We start from the raw sequence: 18,193 nt of genomic DNA, 5'->3' as shown, positions 1-18,193 counted from the left end.
AAAAATCATCTGGTGAATGACAGGTGAATAGTGTAGCTCCCAGAACTAGGAGTAGGAGTCTCCAGTGGCCCATGGTGTGTCCATTCAACCATTGTTAGATGGTCCAGTTGGAGCTCAGCCCGGTGCAGCCTGGGCACAGGCACCAGGCTGGTCCATTTCAGCATCCCAAAGTCTTTGTGGCTCCCTGTGCACCCATTGCCTCCTGAATCCATTCTTGAATTCCCAGTTACTGCTGTGCAGGACATGAGAACACAGGAACAGCTTGTTTGGCTCATTCTTGCCTTTGCTGCTCCTGCCTAAAGGAATCATCAGGACTATATGCTGATGGAATGGTATCGTCAAACAGCAGGGACTTTGTCTGTAGTGTCTAAAACTAAAACCTTGTCTGACTGTTCAGACACTCTAAAATCCAGGGTGAGAATGACAGCTTTGGTATGGAAGAACCCTAGAAATCTTGACTTGTGATTTTTCCAGTGAAGGATTTTAATGCCAATGTGGAAACCACAAAAATATTCAGACTTGTTTTCATTGGCAACCCCTTTGAAATAGCATCAGCAGACCTCCAGGTGACAGGGTATGACAGTGGGGACAGTACTTGGAAGCTCATGGCTTCAGGTGTGGGAGATAAATATTTTGCCTGGGTACAGCCCGAAGTTCAAGTTTTCCCAGGGTTTGGATTGACTGGTCATTGCAGGTAACTTTAATCAAAGCAAAAGGATGGAAAAGCACAGTTTCTGGAGAATGTGCACTATGGAGAAAATAGGGAGAAAACCTTGAACACAGCCAGCAGGCTCAGTAAAAATTTTAAAAAGTTAAAATTAAAAATAGGTGTAGCTCTCTGACTGTTCAGGCAAAACTGTTTTTGTCTGGAGGTGATCGTAAAATGCTTTAAAATCTTAGGAAATTCAGGAACTCAGAAAGAAAATGTGGCTTGGCAAGCCCGGGAAAAGTAGACCGTGGGAAATGTTAGGCCTTGTGCTTGCTAAAGATCATGTGAAACTGCACCTGTGTAATCAATGTATGATAAATGATAGAATTCTTAGATGTGATTGGATATAATTATTGTTTAAAGAACATGAGGAACAATGTTAGGGGGTTGAGGGGGGAACACGAGAAATCATGCTTGGGTAAAAACAGTACATACAATAGAACAATGTAAGTTTAATAATTAATATGTAAGTTGTATAATGATAGGGTATAAATCATGTTCAGCTCAAAAGCAAGATGGGTCAGATTTGGGTCTGTGTACCCCTGACACCCAGAGCTCTTCAATAAAGCACCTTCATATAATCATTCTGTGATGATGTGTGTTCCTGAACTCTAACATTTTGGTGACCCAGATGGGACCTTGTGAGTGCTGCTGAGCGAGCTCGTGACCCGATCCTGCTCCAGCCGGCACCGAGGGATTCTCGGGGAGCCCATCGGCCGTGACCGTCTGCGCTGCTCACAGCGTCCCCAGGAGAAGAGGTAAGGTGCTTTTACTTTGGTTTGGGTGCCTGCCAATAAGAGGCAGCAAAAGCTGCGCTTGGTTGGGCTAAAGGAATTCCTGTTGGTATTGCCCAGGCGCCGTCCGTCAGACGACTGCGAAAGCGTTGCAGGTTCGGCATTTGTGGTGTATTGTAGTTGTGACATGGAGAAGCTTAAAGGGGTTTTGGGCAGCAATGCTCTCATAGCAGGTACTTCTCCTTTGGGGTGCTTATTAGCACATTGGAAACAAGGTCACTTTGGGGAAGAATTATATAAGGCTAAATTGATTTTGGCAACATCTCCCCACAGAAAAAGACCCCAGCGACCCCATCTCGTCTGTTGGTCGCTATAACCTCCTCTTCTCTCTTTCTTTACTTTGTTTTCTTTATCTCTCTCTCTCTCCCTCTCCTCTATTGCATACGCCTTGTTGTCACTAAAATAAAGGTACATTATTGTTGTTGTGATTTAAACTGAAATCCCTTGTGTCCTTTTTGCACTCTGAGATCAAACCAACTTCTCGTGACTCCCACTCATGTTAGCGAAATGTGCCATTTAAACTGGAGTCACGGACAGGATTTCTGACAGACAGAAGGGGCTGCAGGTTTGTTGTGCAGTCTGTATTAGGGGAAAGACGTTTTGCTCCAGCCGCACCCAGCCCGACACTCCCAAAAGAGTGAGCGGTGTCTAGAAAGCAAGGGGGGCAACTCGAATTTCCCACAAACTGCACACGCCGAGGTGAAAAGCACCCCACACTCACTTGAGGGCTCTGTCTGCAGAATTTCACAAAAGATCTCTTAGTGCAAACAGACAGGAATGGTTTTGTTGTTGTTGTGGGTATGAATTTTGACTGCTTGGTGTAGCGAAGAGACAATCAGAATTTTAAACTGAAAGAGGGCCTCCCAAGCAGATTTGGTCTTTTTACCCATACAGGGAAGCAAACAGCAGTGTGTGTGTGTGTGTGTGTGTGTGTGTGTGTGTGTGTGTGTGTGTGTGTGTGTGTATAATTGAAGTTTATACTTCCCTGTAGAGGTTTTCCCTTTGTAAAAATGACTGAAAAGGGCAGTGCAGAAGTTAAAGCTACATTTTATGCTCTGTTAGTAAAACACAATGCCAGACCTTCTCCAAGAGGGGAAGAGTGGGCACTTAGTTACTGGTTTAATTTGGAAAATGTGATTGATAGAGTATGTTCTTTACAAGATGAAAGAAAATTTAAACTGGGCAAAAATAAAACTATATTCTGCTCAGTTTTGGGAGCTTGTTTTACAGCAGCTCTAGAAACTGGCTTTAAGCAAAGAAGTGAGGAAAGAACTAGAATAGACTCCCTCCAAAACCCAGTTGAAATTTTGCAAAAACAATTCAATGAAAAGAGTAAGATCAATCTGTTGCGAGCAGCCCTCCATGATGAAAATTCAAAAATGCTGAATCGCTAAAAGAAACAGAAGAGAGGGAAACCCCTCTCCTGAATCAAATTTACCCTCCAAAAGAGCTAGTTCATTCCAGTAGAAATGATGGACCTGTAAAAATGGCAGAAGAAAAATCAGAGAAAGCAAAGGTGTTAGATCCATTGGTTCTCTTAAGGAAAACCCAGAGAAGAGAAAAGAAATCTCTCACTGCCAGTATTGGTGGTCACTAGAGATAAAGAAGGGGGTCCCCAGAAAGGTCATAGATGGCTTCTCACTTCAAAGTTGAGTAAAGTTGTTTCTAATTGGCACTGTCCCAAGTTCATTGTATGGAATGCCCCATTGGATAACCCAGCACAGCTCCACAGGCTCTGGGCTGTGAGCCAAAGCCGTCTCCTTCTCAGCTTCTGGGAGTGGAGCCCAAAGAGCCTCAGAATCAGGGAAACTGGGAACTCTGCCTCTCATGGGTGAGCAGAGAGGCAGAGGTTGCTTTTATTTCAAATGCTCACGAGAAAGAACAAAACTGGAGACATACTGATTACAGCAATAGTGTGTAGAGAATATTTGAACAGAAGGTGGGCATGATAGTTTAGTAAAGGCCTGTCTGCACAAACCAGCCTTTGGTATAAGTCGTGATATTAAAGGCTCATGTCCTTGAAACTTTCCTGAAGCAGAGAGAATGAAGCAAAACAATATCCTTGTGTATAAGAGAAAAAAATGTAAACCTGTGTGGATTAACCAAGAGTAACTTGCTTAGCCCGGGGACCCTGTAAAACCCTATAAAAGTGTGCTAAAAACAGAAATAAATGACATTGTCCATACTTCTGTGAAGATTAGGCTGAATAGTCTGAGCGGTTTCTCAGTAATAGTGGGTCCTATACATCCACTTTTTACTTTTGTAGTTAACACTGGAGCCCAAATTTCTGTGTTGACCAATAAAGACTAGTGCAGGATTTGAGAGTAATAAATGGAATAACTGAAGATATTTACCCAGTGGTAGCTAATCCTTGTTAGCATCTGTATTGTTAGCATCTATAAAAGGGAAACAGAAATGATTTACTGTAACTAATTTAAAAGATGCCTTTTTCTGCATACCCCTTGATAAAAAAAAGTAGGAAACTGTTTACCTTTGAGTGGAAAAATCCAGAAAATGGAAGGAAAACTCAGCTCACCTGAACACGACTCCCACAAGGATACAAGAACAGTCCAACCCTATTTGGAAGCCAGCTGGGGAAGGAGCTGGAGATTTGGACCGAGAATGGGAAAGTACTAAGAAAACAATACCTGCTGTTACAGTATGTTGATGATATACTGATAGCTACAGAAGAGAAAACAACCTGCATAAAGGTAACAACTGAAATTTTAAATCAGCTGGGAATGGGAGGATATAAGGAGTCTAAAGAAAAGGCACAAATTGCCTGGCAGACTGTGATTTGCCTGGGATGTGAAATCTCACAAGGGCAGTGTAAGCTGGGTACTAATTGTATTCAAGCTCTTTGTGCTATTGCAGAACCCCAGAACCTGCATGAGCTGCGAGTCTTCCTTGGGATGACAGGGTGGTGCTGCCTGTGGATCATGGACTATGGACTAATTGCAAAAGCCCTGGATGAGGCCCAGAAGACGCAGCCGTTTACCTGGGGCAGAGCACAGAAGGAGGCCTTCCTCAAACTGAAGGAGGCATTGACAACTGCTCCGGCGTTAGGATTGCCAGATTTGTCCAAAGATTTCCAGCTGTTTGTGCATGAAAGACTCCACCTAGCACTGGGAGTGCTGACCCAAGGTTTGGGAAGCTGGGAAAGGCCGGTAGGCTGCTTTTCCAAACAGCTTGACAAGGTGAGTGCTGGATGGCCTTCATGCCTGCGGGCAGTTGCAGCCAGCGTGATGCTGACACAAGAAGCCAGGAAACTCACGATGGGGAGACACATAGATGTCTATGTGCCACACATGGTGAGCACTGTTTTAGAACAAAAGAGGGGCCATTGGCTATCTGCAAGCAGGATGATGAAATTCCAGGTAATCCTGACTGGGCAGGATGATGTCACACTAAAGACAACTGACCTCTTGAATCCAGCTTTGTTCCTAGGTACCACAACTGAAGAAGGCCCATTAGAGCATGACTGTGTAGAAGGAATAGAGGACACCTATTTGGCAAGAGAAGACCTGAAAGACATCCCACTGGAGCAAGCAGAGTGAGAGCTATTGACAGATGGAAGCAGCTTTGTGGAGAACAGGACCAGATACGCTGGATATGCGGTAACAACAGTCAGTACAATGGTGGAGGCAAAAGCATTATCAGCAAATCCATCTGTCCAGAGGGCAGAACTGGTTGCCTTAAGCAGAGCACTAGAATTGAGTAAAGAGAAAAGGGTAAACATCTGGACTGGCTCAAAGTGTGCTTTGGAGTAGTGCATGTCCACAGAGTACTGTGGAAAGAAAGAAGACTACTGTCTTCTCAAGGTACACACATTAAACATCAAGATGCAGTCCTGCAATTGAGAAAAGCAATACAAAAACCTGAACAAGTAGCAATTATGCACTGCAAAGGACACAAATCAGGAAATTGTAACATTTGTGAAGAAAATCGAAAAGAAGACTGGACAGCTCAACAGATTGCTCGAAAAGTGCAAAGAACAATGGCATTGATATCTCTAAAAGTTAATGTATCTCAATTTAATTTGCCTCCAAACCCAAAATATTCAATAGGAGATGAGAAATTGGGACATTTGCTAAATGCACAAAAGAATTCAGAAGAGTGGTACATAACTGCACAAAGACAAATAGTGTTAACCCTCTTGATAATGAGAGAAATTCTATAAATTAATCACAACAAATGTCATTAGGGTGCGGAGGCATTGGTAAAATGGAGGAAACAAAAATTAATCTCGGTACGGATGCTAACAATGGCAAAATCAGTAATGTCAGAATGTGAAATCTGCTTAAAATCAACTCGGTGGCAAGACACAGGCATAGCTAGGGAAGATTAGGATAGGAACAGAATCAGGGTGACACTTGGAATGAACCCTCTAGTAGAGTGAAATTTGGGTGGGCCCTGGAGTCTTTGCTCGGTCCTATAGCGAACTATCAGAATAAAGAAATGTTGTACAAACCTACAGGTCAGGTAGATAAATTAGCAAGAGTGACCCAGGAAAGATTTAAAGAACTAAACATACAATTACAATTTACTACTCCTGAAAGAGCATGGAGTGTGTGGGTTTTTAAAGGGATGGATTGATCATTGCTGTGTCCACATCCCAAATGTGACTGCAGATGTAGAATATGACATCAATCAATCAACAAATAGAGCACAAAGCACAGGAAGAGCAAAAGGATTTGACTACAAGTTGGTTAGGCAAAATCTTCAAAGGGTTAGGGTGGAATGTGAGTTCATGGATTAAATCTATCATTGAGAGTATGGTAATCTTACTGATTATATTCTTAGCAATTTGGTTAGTTTACAGCATCTTCAAGGGAGAAATACAGAAGAAAACGTCCTGGAACCAGAAAATAATAAAGGCACTGAGACGAGATCCACCCCCACCATCTTCTGGCTCTCCAGTTCCTGACAGCATCCAGGACAACGTTTACAACGTTTACATCAATCAAGGATTCGAAGAACATCAAGTGTAAACTCAGAAACAAAGGACTGTATCCAGTGAAAACATTTGCACTTATAGTGAAGTGAAAATGCTTTCAAAACGGGGAATGATAGTAAAAGGTTTTAAAATCTTAGAAAATTTGGGGACTTAGAAAGAAAGTTGGGTTTGGCAAGCCCTGGGAAATGTAGGCCCTGGGAAATGTTAGGCCTTGTGCTTGCTAAAGATCATGTGAAACTGCACCTGTGTAATCAATATATGATAAATGATAGAATTGTTAGATGTGATTAGATATAATTATTGTTTAAAGAACATGAGGAACAATGTTAGGGGGTTTGAGGGGGGAACACGAGAAATCCATGCTTGGGTAAAAACAATGCATACAATAGAACAATGTAAGTTTAATAATTAATATGTAAGTTGTATAATGATAGAGTATAAAACATGTTCAGCTCAAAAGCAAGATGGGTCAGATTTGGGTCTGTGTACCCCTGACACCCAGAGCTCTTCAATAAAGCACCTTCATATAATCATTCTGTGATGATGTGTGTTCCTGAACGCTAACAATTTCATCAGATTTTACTGGAATTTTGTGGAATTTTTGTGAAATTTTGTGGACATTGGTGGACATTTTGTGGATGTTGCTGGAATTTGGTAGAGTTTTGAGAAAATTTAGGGAATTTTGTGGGATTTTTCTGGAATTTTGTTGGGCTTCTCTAAAATTTTGTGTGATATTGAGGAGATTTTGATGGATTTTTCTTTTATTTTGTGGGATTTTTGTGGGATTTTGTGGGATTCGGAGGAGACTTGAAGAGTTTTGAGGAATTATTCTTAGATTTTGTGGGAAATGTTGGAGATTTTGTGAGATGTTGCAGGAATTTAGTTGGGTTTTGAGAAGATCTAGAGAAATTTGTGGGATTTTTCTGGAATTTTGTGGTGATATTCGAGAATTTTGTGGGATTTGGAAAAGACTTGAAGAATTTTGAGGGATTTTTCTTGGTTTTTGTGGAAATTGGTAATCATTTTGTGAGATGGTTCTTGTATTTTCTGGGATATTGAGGAGATGTAGGGAATTTTGTGGGATTTTTCTTTAATTTTGTGGACATTTGTGGATATTTTTGTGGGATGTGGGATGTCAGCAAAGGAAGGGGCCAGCGAGGTGGAGCAGGCAGGGGATGACGACAGCCTGCAGGGACAGAGGCACAGGGCATGGACACCGTAGGACAGCCTGGGCTGGAGAGGGCACAGGGATGGGCAGCAGCTGAAAGGCCCTGCCAGAGACAACTTGTGCAGCCCTTTGGCCATGGCTGCTGGCCCTGGGCCTGAGGCCAGCAGGGGACAAGTGACCCTGGCAGCCCTGGGGCCTCATTGCCTCCTTGTCCCTGCTCAGCAGCCTGGCAGGGGCCGCCCCATGGTGCTGCCCTTGGCATTGCACATCCCCACATGCCAGTGGCCCGGGAAGAGCCCTGAGCAATGAGGGAGGGACAGCATCTGCCTTGCCAGGGGCTGGGGCTCAGCCCTTGGCCCTTGGCATTCCTGAAACACATCCAGCTTTGCTCAGCACCACAGACACCTTTCCCTTGCTTGTCCCCAGCTGCCATCAGGGCCTCCAGTGTTCTGCTCTGCCTGCAACCTGGGGACGCTTTCTCAGCCGTGTCTCTCATTTCAACTACAAGAAACTTCAGTGTTTCCATCTGACTTGGAGCTCTTGAGAAGTTTCTGGAGCACACTCTGAGGGACTGAGTGTGATGCAAAGAGCCCCAAAGGCCCGAGAGGGTGATGAAAGTGCTGGTGCTGTGTCTGTGCTGCTGAGCTGGGCCGGGCTCCTGGCCCAGAGGCAGCTCCTGGCAAGGGCAGCGCTGCAGAGAGACAGCTCTGGCCAGGAGCAGCTCCTGAGCACAGCCCAGCAGGGCTGGGGCCCTGCCAGGGCAGCTCAGGGACACGAGCAGGCCCAGACAGAGCTCCCAGGGGCTCAGCACTGGCAGGGGCTGTGGGATGTCCCAGAGGGGGCTGTGTCACAGCGGCACCTCTGGGGCTGTGTCCTGGAGCCCCAGAGCAGCTGGGATGTCAGAAAGGGGCTGTGTGACAGCTCAGAGTGGGTTGTGTGAGGTCACAGATGGGGCTGGGACATCACAGAGTTTGTTGTGTGAGGTCACTGAGCAGCTACAGCATCATAGAGGGGATTCTGTGACATCACAGAGCAGTCTGGGACATCACAGAGAGGACTGTGACATTAGACATTAGATATATGACATCACAGAGCAGGCTGTGACATCATGGCATGGCTGTATGACATCACAGACCTGGCTGTGAGATCAAAGTGTGTTCTGTGACATCACAGGGTGTCTGTATGACATCACAAAGAGGGCTGAGTGACATCACTGATGGGGTTGTGACATCACAGAGCTGGCTGTGACATCACAGAGGAGGGTGTGAGGCCATAGAGCACACTCTGCCATCATAGAGGGTGGCTCTGTGACATCAGAGAGTGGTTTGTGACATCAGAATGTGGCTGTGTAACATCATAGAGCAGGCTGTGACAATATCTGTTGTCTTTGTGACATTACAGTCTTCTGTGACATCCCACCACAGCTGTATGACATCACAGGATGACATACCAGAGTTCTCTCTGTGACATCACAAGGGCTGCCCAGAGTGGACTGTGACATCACAGGGGGCAGTGTGACATCACAGGGGGCAGTGTGACATCACAGGGGGCTCTGTGACATCCCAGGTGTCTGTGTGACATCACAGGTGTCTGTGTGACATCACTGGGGGCAGTGTGACATCCCAGGTGTCTGTGTGACATCCCAGGTGTCTGTGTGACATCACAGGGGACAATGTGAGGTCACTGGGGAGGTCACTCCACCCAAGCCCCCCTCACAGTTCCCCCCAGAGAAGTCCAACGCTGCTCCTGCACAGCGGGGTCCCCTGTCCCCCCAGGTTCCCCCACCCCCGGTGCCGCAGCCTCCCCCAGAGGATGTTCCATCAGATCGACCCCAGAGCCTGACACAGGGACGGGGCTGGGGCCGTGGGGGTGGGACAGGGGGACAGGGACCCCCTGGCAGCATCCCTGTGTCCCCCAGGGCCAGAGCCTGGGCCAGGGCTCCTTCACCCTGTCACCAACGAGGGCTTGAGAGCGCTTGAAAAATCCCCAGCAAGGGAGCAGCAAAAACCAGATTTGATATGAAGTGACAGCAGCACAAAGTTCCTTGGCAAGAGTCACTCTGTAACACATTGGGCTGGAGCTGATCTGGCTCTGTCACTCTGGGCCGCACCAGGAGTGGGTCACAGCCCAGGAGCAGGATGACCCCAGGTGTGACTGGAGCACTCGCTCTGTGGCTTTGGGCTGTCAGTCTGTGCTCTGAGGAGACAAGGACGAGAGGGAGGTCTTTTGGATGGGATAACAGAGGATTTATTGCTCTGGGGAATCTTGGGGGCAAAAGACAGAAAATGCTAAAATAGGGAGGCGGTTCAAAGGGAGGGTACAAAGCATCAGCTAATCAGAGATATCCTGGGGAGGGTAAAAGGCAGGGTTCACAAAATCATCATCCAATGAGGGAGGTAGGGGGGAAATTGGGTCACATGGATTAATCAAACATCGAAGTTCAGGGGATTTCTGAAGTGGAATTCCAAGCATGCAGTGGGTCTAAGGTAGAATTTACAGGTGACTCAGGGTAAATTGACAATGTGGTGTGGGAGGGTCTCATTTGGACCAAACCTTCAACTTGGGCAATAACAGAACAGACCATGAACAAGAAACACACTGCAACAACCACCCTTTGTCCTGTTGTGGCAGGCCCCACTAAAACCTTTGTCCACCGTTGCATTTCCAATGAGCCGGGTTTCCATGGCAATTGCCAGGACAGGTGACCCAGGTGTGGTGTCCCAGGGAGGGTTGCCATGGAAACAGGTGGCAGCACTGACCCTTTCTGTCTGGCTGAGCTGACCTTTGGCCCTGGCAGTGGCGTTTGCTGCTGGTTCCACGACGCCTGAGCAGCCAGCGCGGCACAGGGCAGGTGGCCGTGGCACAAGCCCCCAGCAAGGGATCCCCTCTGGCTCTGGGCAGTGACAGCAGCCCTGAGCAAAGGGCTGGCACAGTGGGGTCAGTGCAGTGTCCATGGCAACAGCCCCTTGCAATGGCCCAGTGCAGGTTGGGATGATAATCCACCCTCACAGCTGGCCCAGGGCAGCTCTGCAGTGCCCTTCCCCACAGCCTGGCTGCACAGAAACACTTCCAGGGCTCTCTGCATTTCCCTTCCCTCACTCTTGGCTCACTCACACACCTCCCAACAACCCACTTGGTGCTTTCAGCTGCAAGGAGTTCAAAGCTTGTCTGTCCTTCAGCAGCTGCTCGAATCCTGCCTTCAGCCAACTCTGGATTTGTGTTTATTGCAGAACTCCCTGTGTGTCTGAAACATTCCTTGCCTGGTTCTGCCTTGGGGAAGGGGAACCTCCTTGGTGGCACCTTGGGCTGGCACACACTTGAGGAGGGTGTCTGTTTGCCATGGGGAAACTCAGCAGTTTTAGATTGCTAAAATAAAAGAAGAAAACCCCTCTTTGCCTGAGTGCAGCCAGTTCTCTGAGCAAAGCAGGTCCCAGGTGAGAGAGGAGAGACAGGATGGGGCTGGGGAAGGTGGAGCAAGGTTGTCCACACTGGGTCAGACCTCAAGGCACAGCTTCTCTGACCTGGCCAGACCTCCTTAGGAGAGATCCTGGATCAATATTGATCACTGAATGCTGCAATCACCTCTGCTCTAAAGAGAACAGGAATAAAAGACACCCTTTAAAATAGGAACACATATTTCTTAGAAGCTCTTTGAAGTATTTCTCCATAACTATTGCAGGGAATTTTCCTAATGAACTGCACCAGACCAGAGGGAAATCAAGGCACAGCCATGGTTTGTTGGGACTTGCTTGATCCTAATGAGCCCCGTGGTGCATTTGGAGCTGAGCCCTGGAACCTCAGGGCCTGAGAGGAGATTATTGCACAAACCTTTCCAGGAGTCCAAGTCAGAGGAAAACACCCAAAGTTTCTCCAAGCATTAATGGGTGCCACTGAGGTCCATCCCCAGCACAGGCTCCTCATGGACTCCTTGGAGGAGAGAACTGGAGGCCAGGATTGCACAGAAACCTCTCAGAGACTCAGTGTGGAAATGAAAATCCAAAGCAGCTGAAAAAGCCCTGAGTATCTCAAAGGATTGATGAGCCCCACTGAGTGTCAATGCAAAGCTCCCCAGGGACTCGTTAAAGCAGATAATTGGGGCCATGATGGCACAAACTTCTCAGAGACTCAGTGTGGGAAGGAAAAAGGGAAGTACCTTAAGAACCTGAAGTACCTTGAAGCATTAATGAGCCCCACTGAGTGTTGTTACTGACAAAGCCTCTCAAGGGACTAATTACAGCAGATCATTGGAGGCCAGGATTGCACAAACTCTCAAAGACTCCAAGACAAAAGCCAAAGTCCTTTGAAGAAGCTGCAGTTGCTGGGAGCATGAAGGAGCCCCCCAGGGCCATTCCTGAGCAAGGCTCCCCAGGGACTCCTTCCAGCAGATCCCTGAGGCCACTGGCATGTGGGCTAGGGGGGATGCTGAGGGCAGGCCAAGGGGGTGACAGTGGCCAGCCTTGCTGGGGCTGTGCCAGGAGGCCCCAGGGCCTCAGGACAAGGTGTCTCCTCACAGCCCTTGGTGGCACAGAGGCTGCTGTGGCCCAGGGCACCAAGACTTGGCTTCTCTTTGTCCCCACCTGTCATCAGTGCCTGCAGTTCTCTGCTCTGCCTGGGGCCTGGGGACACTTTCTCAGTCATGTCCCTCAGTGGGACCCATTAAAAGTAAAAGAAACTTTGGATTTCCATTCTGACTTGGAGTTCTTGAGAGGTTTCTTCCCCTCCCTCTCAGGGACTGATGTTCAGGGCCTCAGCACAAAGCCCCAAGAGGCTCATTAAAGTCCTGCTGCTGTGTCTGTGCTGCTGAGCTGGACCTGGCTCCTGGCACAGAGGGCAATCCTGGAAACCAAGAAGAGCTTCAAAAGCACATTTCTCTTGCTGAGCAGCTCTTCTGCCAGCCCAGCAGGGCTGGGGCACTGCCTGCAGCCACCCCGGGCACAGCCCAGAGGCACAGAGAGCTTCAATCAGTCAGGGCTGGGAAGGTGCTGAGAAGTGCCTGGGGCAGAATCACTGCCAGCCCTTGACACAGGAAGCCTCTGGCTGCAGGACAATGCAGCTGCAGCTCCTGCAGGCATCTCCTAAAGCTGGAACATGCCAGTGCCTCCAGACTCTGTGAGTACATTCTCTGCCTGTCCCTTGTGTAGAGCAGCCAGGGGTGCCCAGGGCTGTCCTGCAGAGCAGGGTCCTGCAGCCCAGGGCGCTGTGCTGGGGCAGGGACTCTGCTGCCTGCCAGGGACAGCTCTCAGCCGGCCCGGGGAGCTGCTCCCAGCGCTGGGGAGAAGCTGTGGGGGGAAGGAGCCACCCTGAGCAGGGCAGGGGCTGCTGCTGAGAGGGGCTGTGTGGGGCAGGGCTGCTCCCAGCTCCACACCTGCCTGGACACAGCTCCGGAGGACACTTCCCAAAGGAAGGTGAGACTGGGATTGCTGTAAAGATCAGGAGATTTCCTGAGACTGTTTTCAATTTCTTTCTTTAAGCAGGGTGGGAAAGTTGCAATGATGACAAAAGGATTTTTACTTTTTATATATTTTAAATTTAATTTTAGATATGTAAACTATTATTGTATAGTTATAAAATCATAATCCTTAAGTAACTCTATTAAACTACTATTATATACTTCTATAACTGAATTTAGCTCTAGTACATTTCCTAACCTTTCTCTTAGATTTTAGAACAATAAACTGACTTTCTAAATAGATTTCTGAAATACTATATAGTCTTATCATCAGAAAGAGGAGCTACAAGAAGAACATTTTGGTTTTTAACCAGAATGTGAGCAGTCATAACAAAAAGTGGGGCAAAGAAACCCTTGGACCTACTCCAGTGGGTTGACTCAGGGGTGTGTAATTGGGGCAATGAATCTCCTATTGAATGTTTCTGTTAAATACCCTAATTAATCAACCTTCATAAATTGTTGAAATAAGGGGCTGGGTGTGCCACATCCCCACTGGGACACCTGGAAGCTTCCAATAAAGCTGGTTTTTACTTTACTTTACTGTTCTATCACTGTTGCAAAAGGTTTTTTTTTTTTTTCTCTTTTGATTATAGACAACAGGGTGATGAGAGAAGCAGAAGAGGAATTGTAATCCCAGAATCACAGAACATTCTGAGTTGAAAGGGACACACCAGGATCAGCAAAGTAATGTTGGAACATTTACAGAGATGCCAGAATTGTAACTTTGGGTGCTCAGTCTCTCTGCTGGGAGCCTCCTAAATGGCCTGAATGCACTGCTCTGCTATTGTCATTGTTACCTGGGGCTCTCAGGGAGCCTCTGGCATCTGCAGCAGCTGAGTCAGGCCCTGCCCTTGGGATTGCTGCCAGGCAGGTGTGTCCATGGGAATGGGGTGTCCCAGCTTCCCTGTGACCTGTGGGGCTGTGGGCAAAGCAGTCCATGGGAAAGGGGAATGAGCTGAGCCCCCTCCCTGAGATCCCATCATGGGCACACCTGGGGATCTCCTTGCTGTGTCCTTCCAAGCTCTGAGCTGCCCACCTGGCTGCAAATCTGTGCCAGAGCCTCTTGGAGTTCCCTGAATGTCCCACGGGGAAGGGCAGAGATGTCACAGCTGAGGAAATGCTGTTGGCTTTGCCAAGGGAGCTGTGAGTGTCCTGGGCAGAGGGGGGTGCTGAGACCTTGCCCAGAGACCTTTAGAGAGGGTGAGACATTCAGGGATCCCTCTGCTCTGGGCAGGCTCTGGTTTATGCCAGGGTGACACGGGAGTGTGATTGTGCTCTGATTCCAGCCAAAGGTACAAACCCAGAGCAGTTGGGAACAAGCCCATCCAGCCCCTCACCTTCCCTAAGCCACAGGGAATCCTTTGCCTCTCACATCTCTCAATGGCAAACTCTGAGTGCAGAAGAAAAGCTGGGGATTTCTGACCTCAGAGAACCAGGAATGATGTGTGGGCAGGAGAAAAATTCCTAAAACCAACTCCTGCCTTACTTTAGAATTGTGTGTGCAGATGCTACCAAGCCCTTCTGCATTAGCAGTGATTCCCCTGACATATCCTGAATTTCCAGCCTTGTCCCTCTGCCACATGGCCACAAACCCAGGGCAGCAGGGCAGGGATGGCTCCTGGAGAGCCCCCAGGCACAGGCCTGGCTGCTCCTGGCACACCCAGCACAGCTGGAGCTCAGGCAGGGACCTGGGTGAAGGTTTTCCCAGAGCAGGAACAAAGGTGAGTCCCAGCCTCTCCTGACTTGTCACTGTCCTTTTTCCATGAACAGGTTCCCATGTGCAGCCACAGCAAATGTCCAACAGCAGCTCCATCAGCCACTTCCTGCTGCTGGCATTGGCAGACACGCGGCAGCTTCAGCTCCTGCACTTCTGCCTCTTCCTGGGCATCTCCCTGGCTGCCCTCCTGGGCAACGGCCTCATCATCAGTGCCATAGCCTGCAGCCACCACCTGCACAGCCCCATGTTCCTCTTCCTGCTCAACCTGGCCCTCAGTGACCTGGGCTCCATCTGCACCACTGTGCCCAAAGCCATGCACAATTCCCTCTGGGACACCAGGCACATCTCCTACACAGGATGTGCTGCACAGGTTTTTTGTTTTCTGTTCTTCATCTCAGCAGAATATTTCCTCCTGACCATCATGTGCTATGATCGCTACGTGTCCATCTGCAAACCCCTGCACTACGAGACCCTCCTGGGCAGCAGAGCTTGTGCCCACATGGCAGCAGCTGCCTGGGCCAGTGCCTTTCTCAATGCCCTGCTGCACACGGCCAATACATTTTCCCTGCCCCTGTGCCAGGGCAATGCCCTGGACCAGTTCTTCTGTGAAATCCCACACATCCTCAAGCTCTCCTGCTCAAATTCCTATACTAGAGAACTTGGGCTCATTGCTGTTAGTTCGTGTTTGCTACTTGGCTGTTTTGTGTTCATTGTTTTCTCCTATGTGCAGATCTTCAGGGCCGTGCTGAGGATCCCCTCTGAGCAGGGACGGCACAAAGCATTTTCCACCTGCCTCCCTCACCTGGCTGTGGTCTCCCTGTTTGTCAGCACTGGCACATTTGCACACCTGAAGCCCCCCTCCATCTCCTCCCCATCCCTGGATCTGGCGGTGTCAGTTCTGTACTCAGTGGTGGCTCCAGCCCTGAACCCCCTCATCTACAGCCTGAGGAACCAGGAGCTCAAGGCTGCAGTGTGGAGACTGATGACTGTATGGTTTCAAAAACATTAAACTGCTGGCCAATTTCTGCAAATCACTTGTAATAAAAGTCATCTTTGATACTTCTTGTTTGTTTGGTTGTGGGTTTTTTTCCCTTTCTTTCTGTTTTCCATATTTTCCGCAAAAAAATTGTCATTGTTTGTGCCACTTCTCATTTTGTTTCTCTATAGCTTCCCTGTGGCCACAGACTGTGTCCATGAGGGGCTGCACTCTTGGTGGCTTTAAAGGAAGTAAAGGGTCTCCCAGCAAAGTTTTCTCCTGAGATCTCCCTTTTGTTCCCTTCTCTGGAGCTGCAGCAGCAGTGTCTGTGTGCAGAGCTGGGGGCAGATCAGTGCTGGCACAGCAGCTGTGCCCAGGAGCAGCAGCACTTGGTGTTGCCAGTGCTGCTCCCATGTCTCTGCCCCGCTGCCCTCCTGCCCCTGGTGTTGCTGCAGGGTCTGAGTGCTCTCGGGGCCGGGCACAGCCCTGGGGGTGGCAGTGCCGGGGCTGCAGCAGGGACAGGCCATGGGCACTGCTGGGGCAGCGCTGACGCCTCAGGGCAGGGCCTGGGGGCTCCAGGCTCCTTGTCCAGGCTCTCTCAAGAACACGGCCAGGCCAAAGCTCAGCACAGAAAACCCCCGTGAGCAGCCCCAGGGTGGCCGTGGGCAGGCTGGGGGCAAACAGCATGGCTGGGGCTCTGCAAGGTCCCTGGGGGAGACGGGAAGGAGCAGCAGAGCAGGGGCTGATCCATCCCCACTGCTCTGGACACCCCAGGGCAGCGTCCCAGAGCGTCCTCATGGAGCTGCCAACAACATCCCCCCTGTGCAGCCCTGGCCTCTCCCCCAGCTCAGAGAGGTGCCGCATCCTTGCAGGCACAGACACGGCAGCACTGGCTCAGGAGCCCCTGTTTGCACTGCCCAGAGCAGGCGTCAGCACCCCCATGGTGCTGCTGTGGGGAGATGAACCTGAGGGAGCACAAATGCCATCAGCCCCTGGGGCCAGGAAGGGCTGGGGGACAGGAGGGAAACCACTCAGGGCTGTTGTGGCCTCTGAAGTCACACAGAAAGTTTGTTCCCATGAGCTGTGAGTTTCCTGTGCCACTGCAGATGTTGTTGCTCAGAGCCAGGGCTGCCTGGCAGACACCCCCAAACTGCCCTGAACATTTCCTTTGCTTCTCCTTTGCTTTCTTTACTCTTCCTGATCCAGATTTCTTCCTATTGCCCACCTCTGTTCCCTCCCCTGCAAACAGCCCATCCCTGTTTGCCCTTTCCTCTCTGACCCCACTCCCCATTTCAGTTCCCCAGTTGGCACCATGGGAATGTCCCCTGGGGAGCAGGATCATCCTACAAGTGCTTCAGGAATTGTCTGCAGGGTCCTGCAGTGCCTCGTGCTGCTCCCTTGCCAGAGGCAGCACAGGCCAGGGGGGCACATCTGGGCTGCTGTGTCTGGCTGTGGGGCTCCCTGTTCTGGGCAATGAGGAGGAGCTGCAGAGGCTCTGCAGGACTGACAGGATGGGCTTTGGGGCCTGTGTGGAGAAGCTGAGGGACCTGGGCTGCTGCACCTTCTGAAAAGGAGGCCCAGGGCTCATCCTGCACCTGCTCCAAGGGTGGTTTCAGGTAATCATGAAATCAGCAAGGTTGAAAAGACCTTGGGCATCATCAATTCCAACTTCTACCCTGACACCGCCTTATCTTCCCTGAGCCTCCTCTTCTCCAGGATAAACAACCCCAGGTCCCTCAGCCACTCCTCACAGGATTTGTGCTCCAGACCCCTCATCAGCCTTGTTGGCCTTCTTTGGTGTCATGGGGTGACTTTACTTTTAAGATAGCTTTGGGAGCTGGGAGGAAGTTGAAGCTGCTGGTGACTGATGGGAGTCTTTTCTCCTGACCAATTCTCGGTCATTTCTAAGAATTGACAGCAGTTTTGACCATTGAAAAGTGAGATCAGCTTGTGAACACCACCTTGAGCTGTAAAGCCAGGGCTCTCTTGTTCTCTTTGTTTTCTGGCTTCTGACGAGGTAACAGGCTCTGTCTCGGCCTCCTCCCCCCCTCCAGGCCGGACAAGGCCGCAGAGGGCGGGGGGGGAGAAACGGAGCCGGCCGGCCTGGCTTGGTTTGCAGTTTCTGCTGCTGGACTGAAACCTGACACCATGAACATCTGCAGCTTTCCCAGACTTTAACTCTTTTACTACCTGGATAAAACATACAGATTACTCCTTTTTCCCAGAGAGACAGAGAGAGAGAGACAATCAACATGAAGAAGACATCATAAAACCATCAAAGACTGTGAAGAAAAGAGTTAAGTTTTAGATGGGGAAGAGAGAATAAGGAGATGCTTTATAAGCTGAAATATTTTTCTGTTAAAGCTATGGAGATGGACAATAATGTTCTGAAAAAACTCCTTTAATTCATGACAGAGTATATT

The 18,193-nt window shown here is 49.1% G+C and overlaps 1 protein-coding gene across 1 annotated transcript; it reads left to right on the top strand.

Annotated features, from left to right (window-relative positions):
- The first annotated feature begins 14,870 nt into the window (after positions 1-14,870).
- LOC131590717 (olfactory receptor 14J1-like) lies at positions 14,871-15,803 on the top strand. The gene has a single exon (XM_058860989.1). It carries the CDS (start codon positions 14,871-14,873, stop codon positions 15,801-15,803), a length of 933 nt encoding a protein of 310 aa, XP_058716972.1.
- Positions 15,804-18,193: the final 2,390 nt, after the last annotated feature.

This window comes from Poecile atricapillus, chromosome 34 (genome assembly GCF_030490865.1).
Source record: "Poecile atricapillus isolate bPoeAtr1 chromosome 34, bPoeAtr1.hap1, whole genome shotgun sequence".
NCBI classification, from domain to species: domain Eukaryota; kingdom Metazoa; phylum Chordata; class Aves; order Passeriformes; family Paridae; genus Poecile; species Poecile atricapillus.
This window is presented reverse-complemented; position numbering and strand designations above follow the sequence as displayed.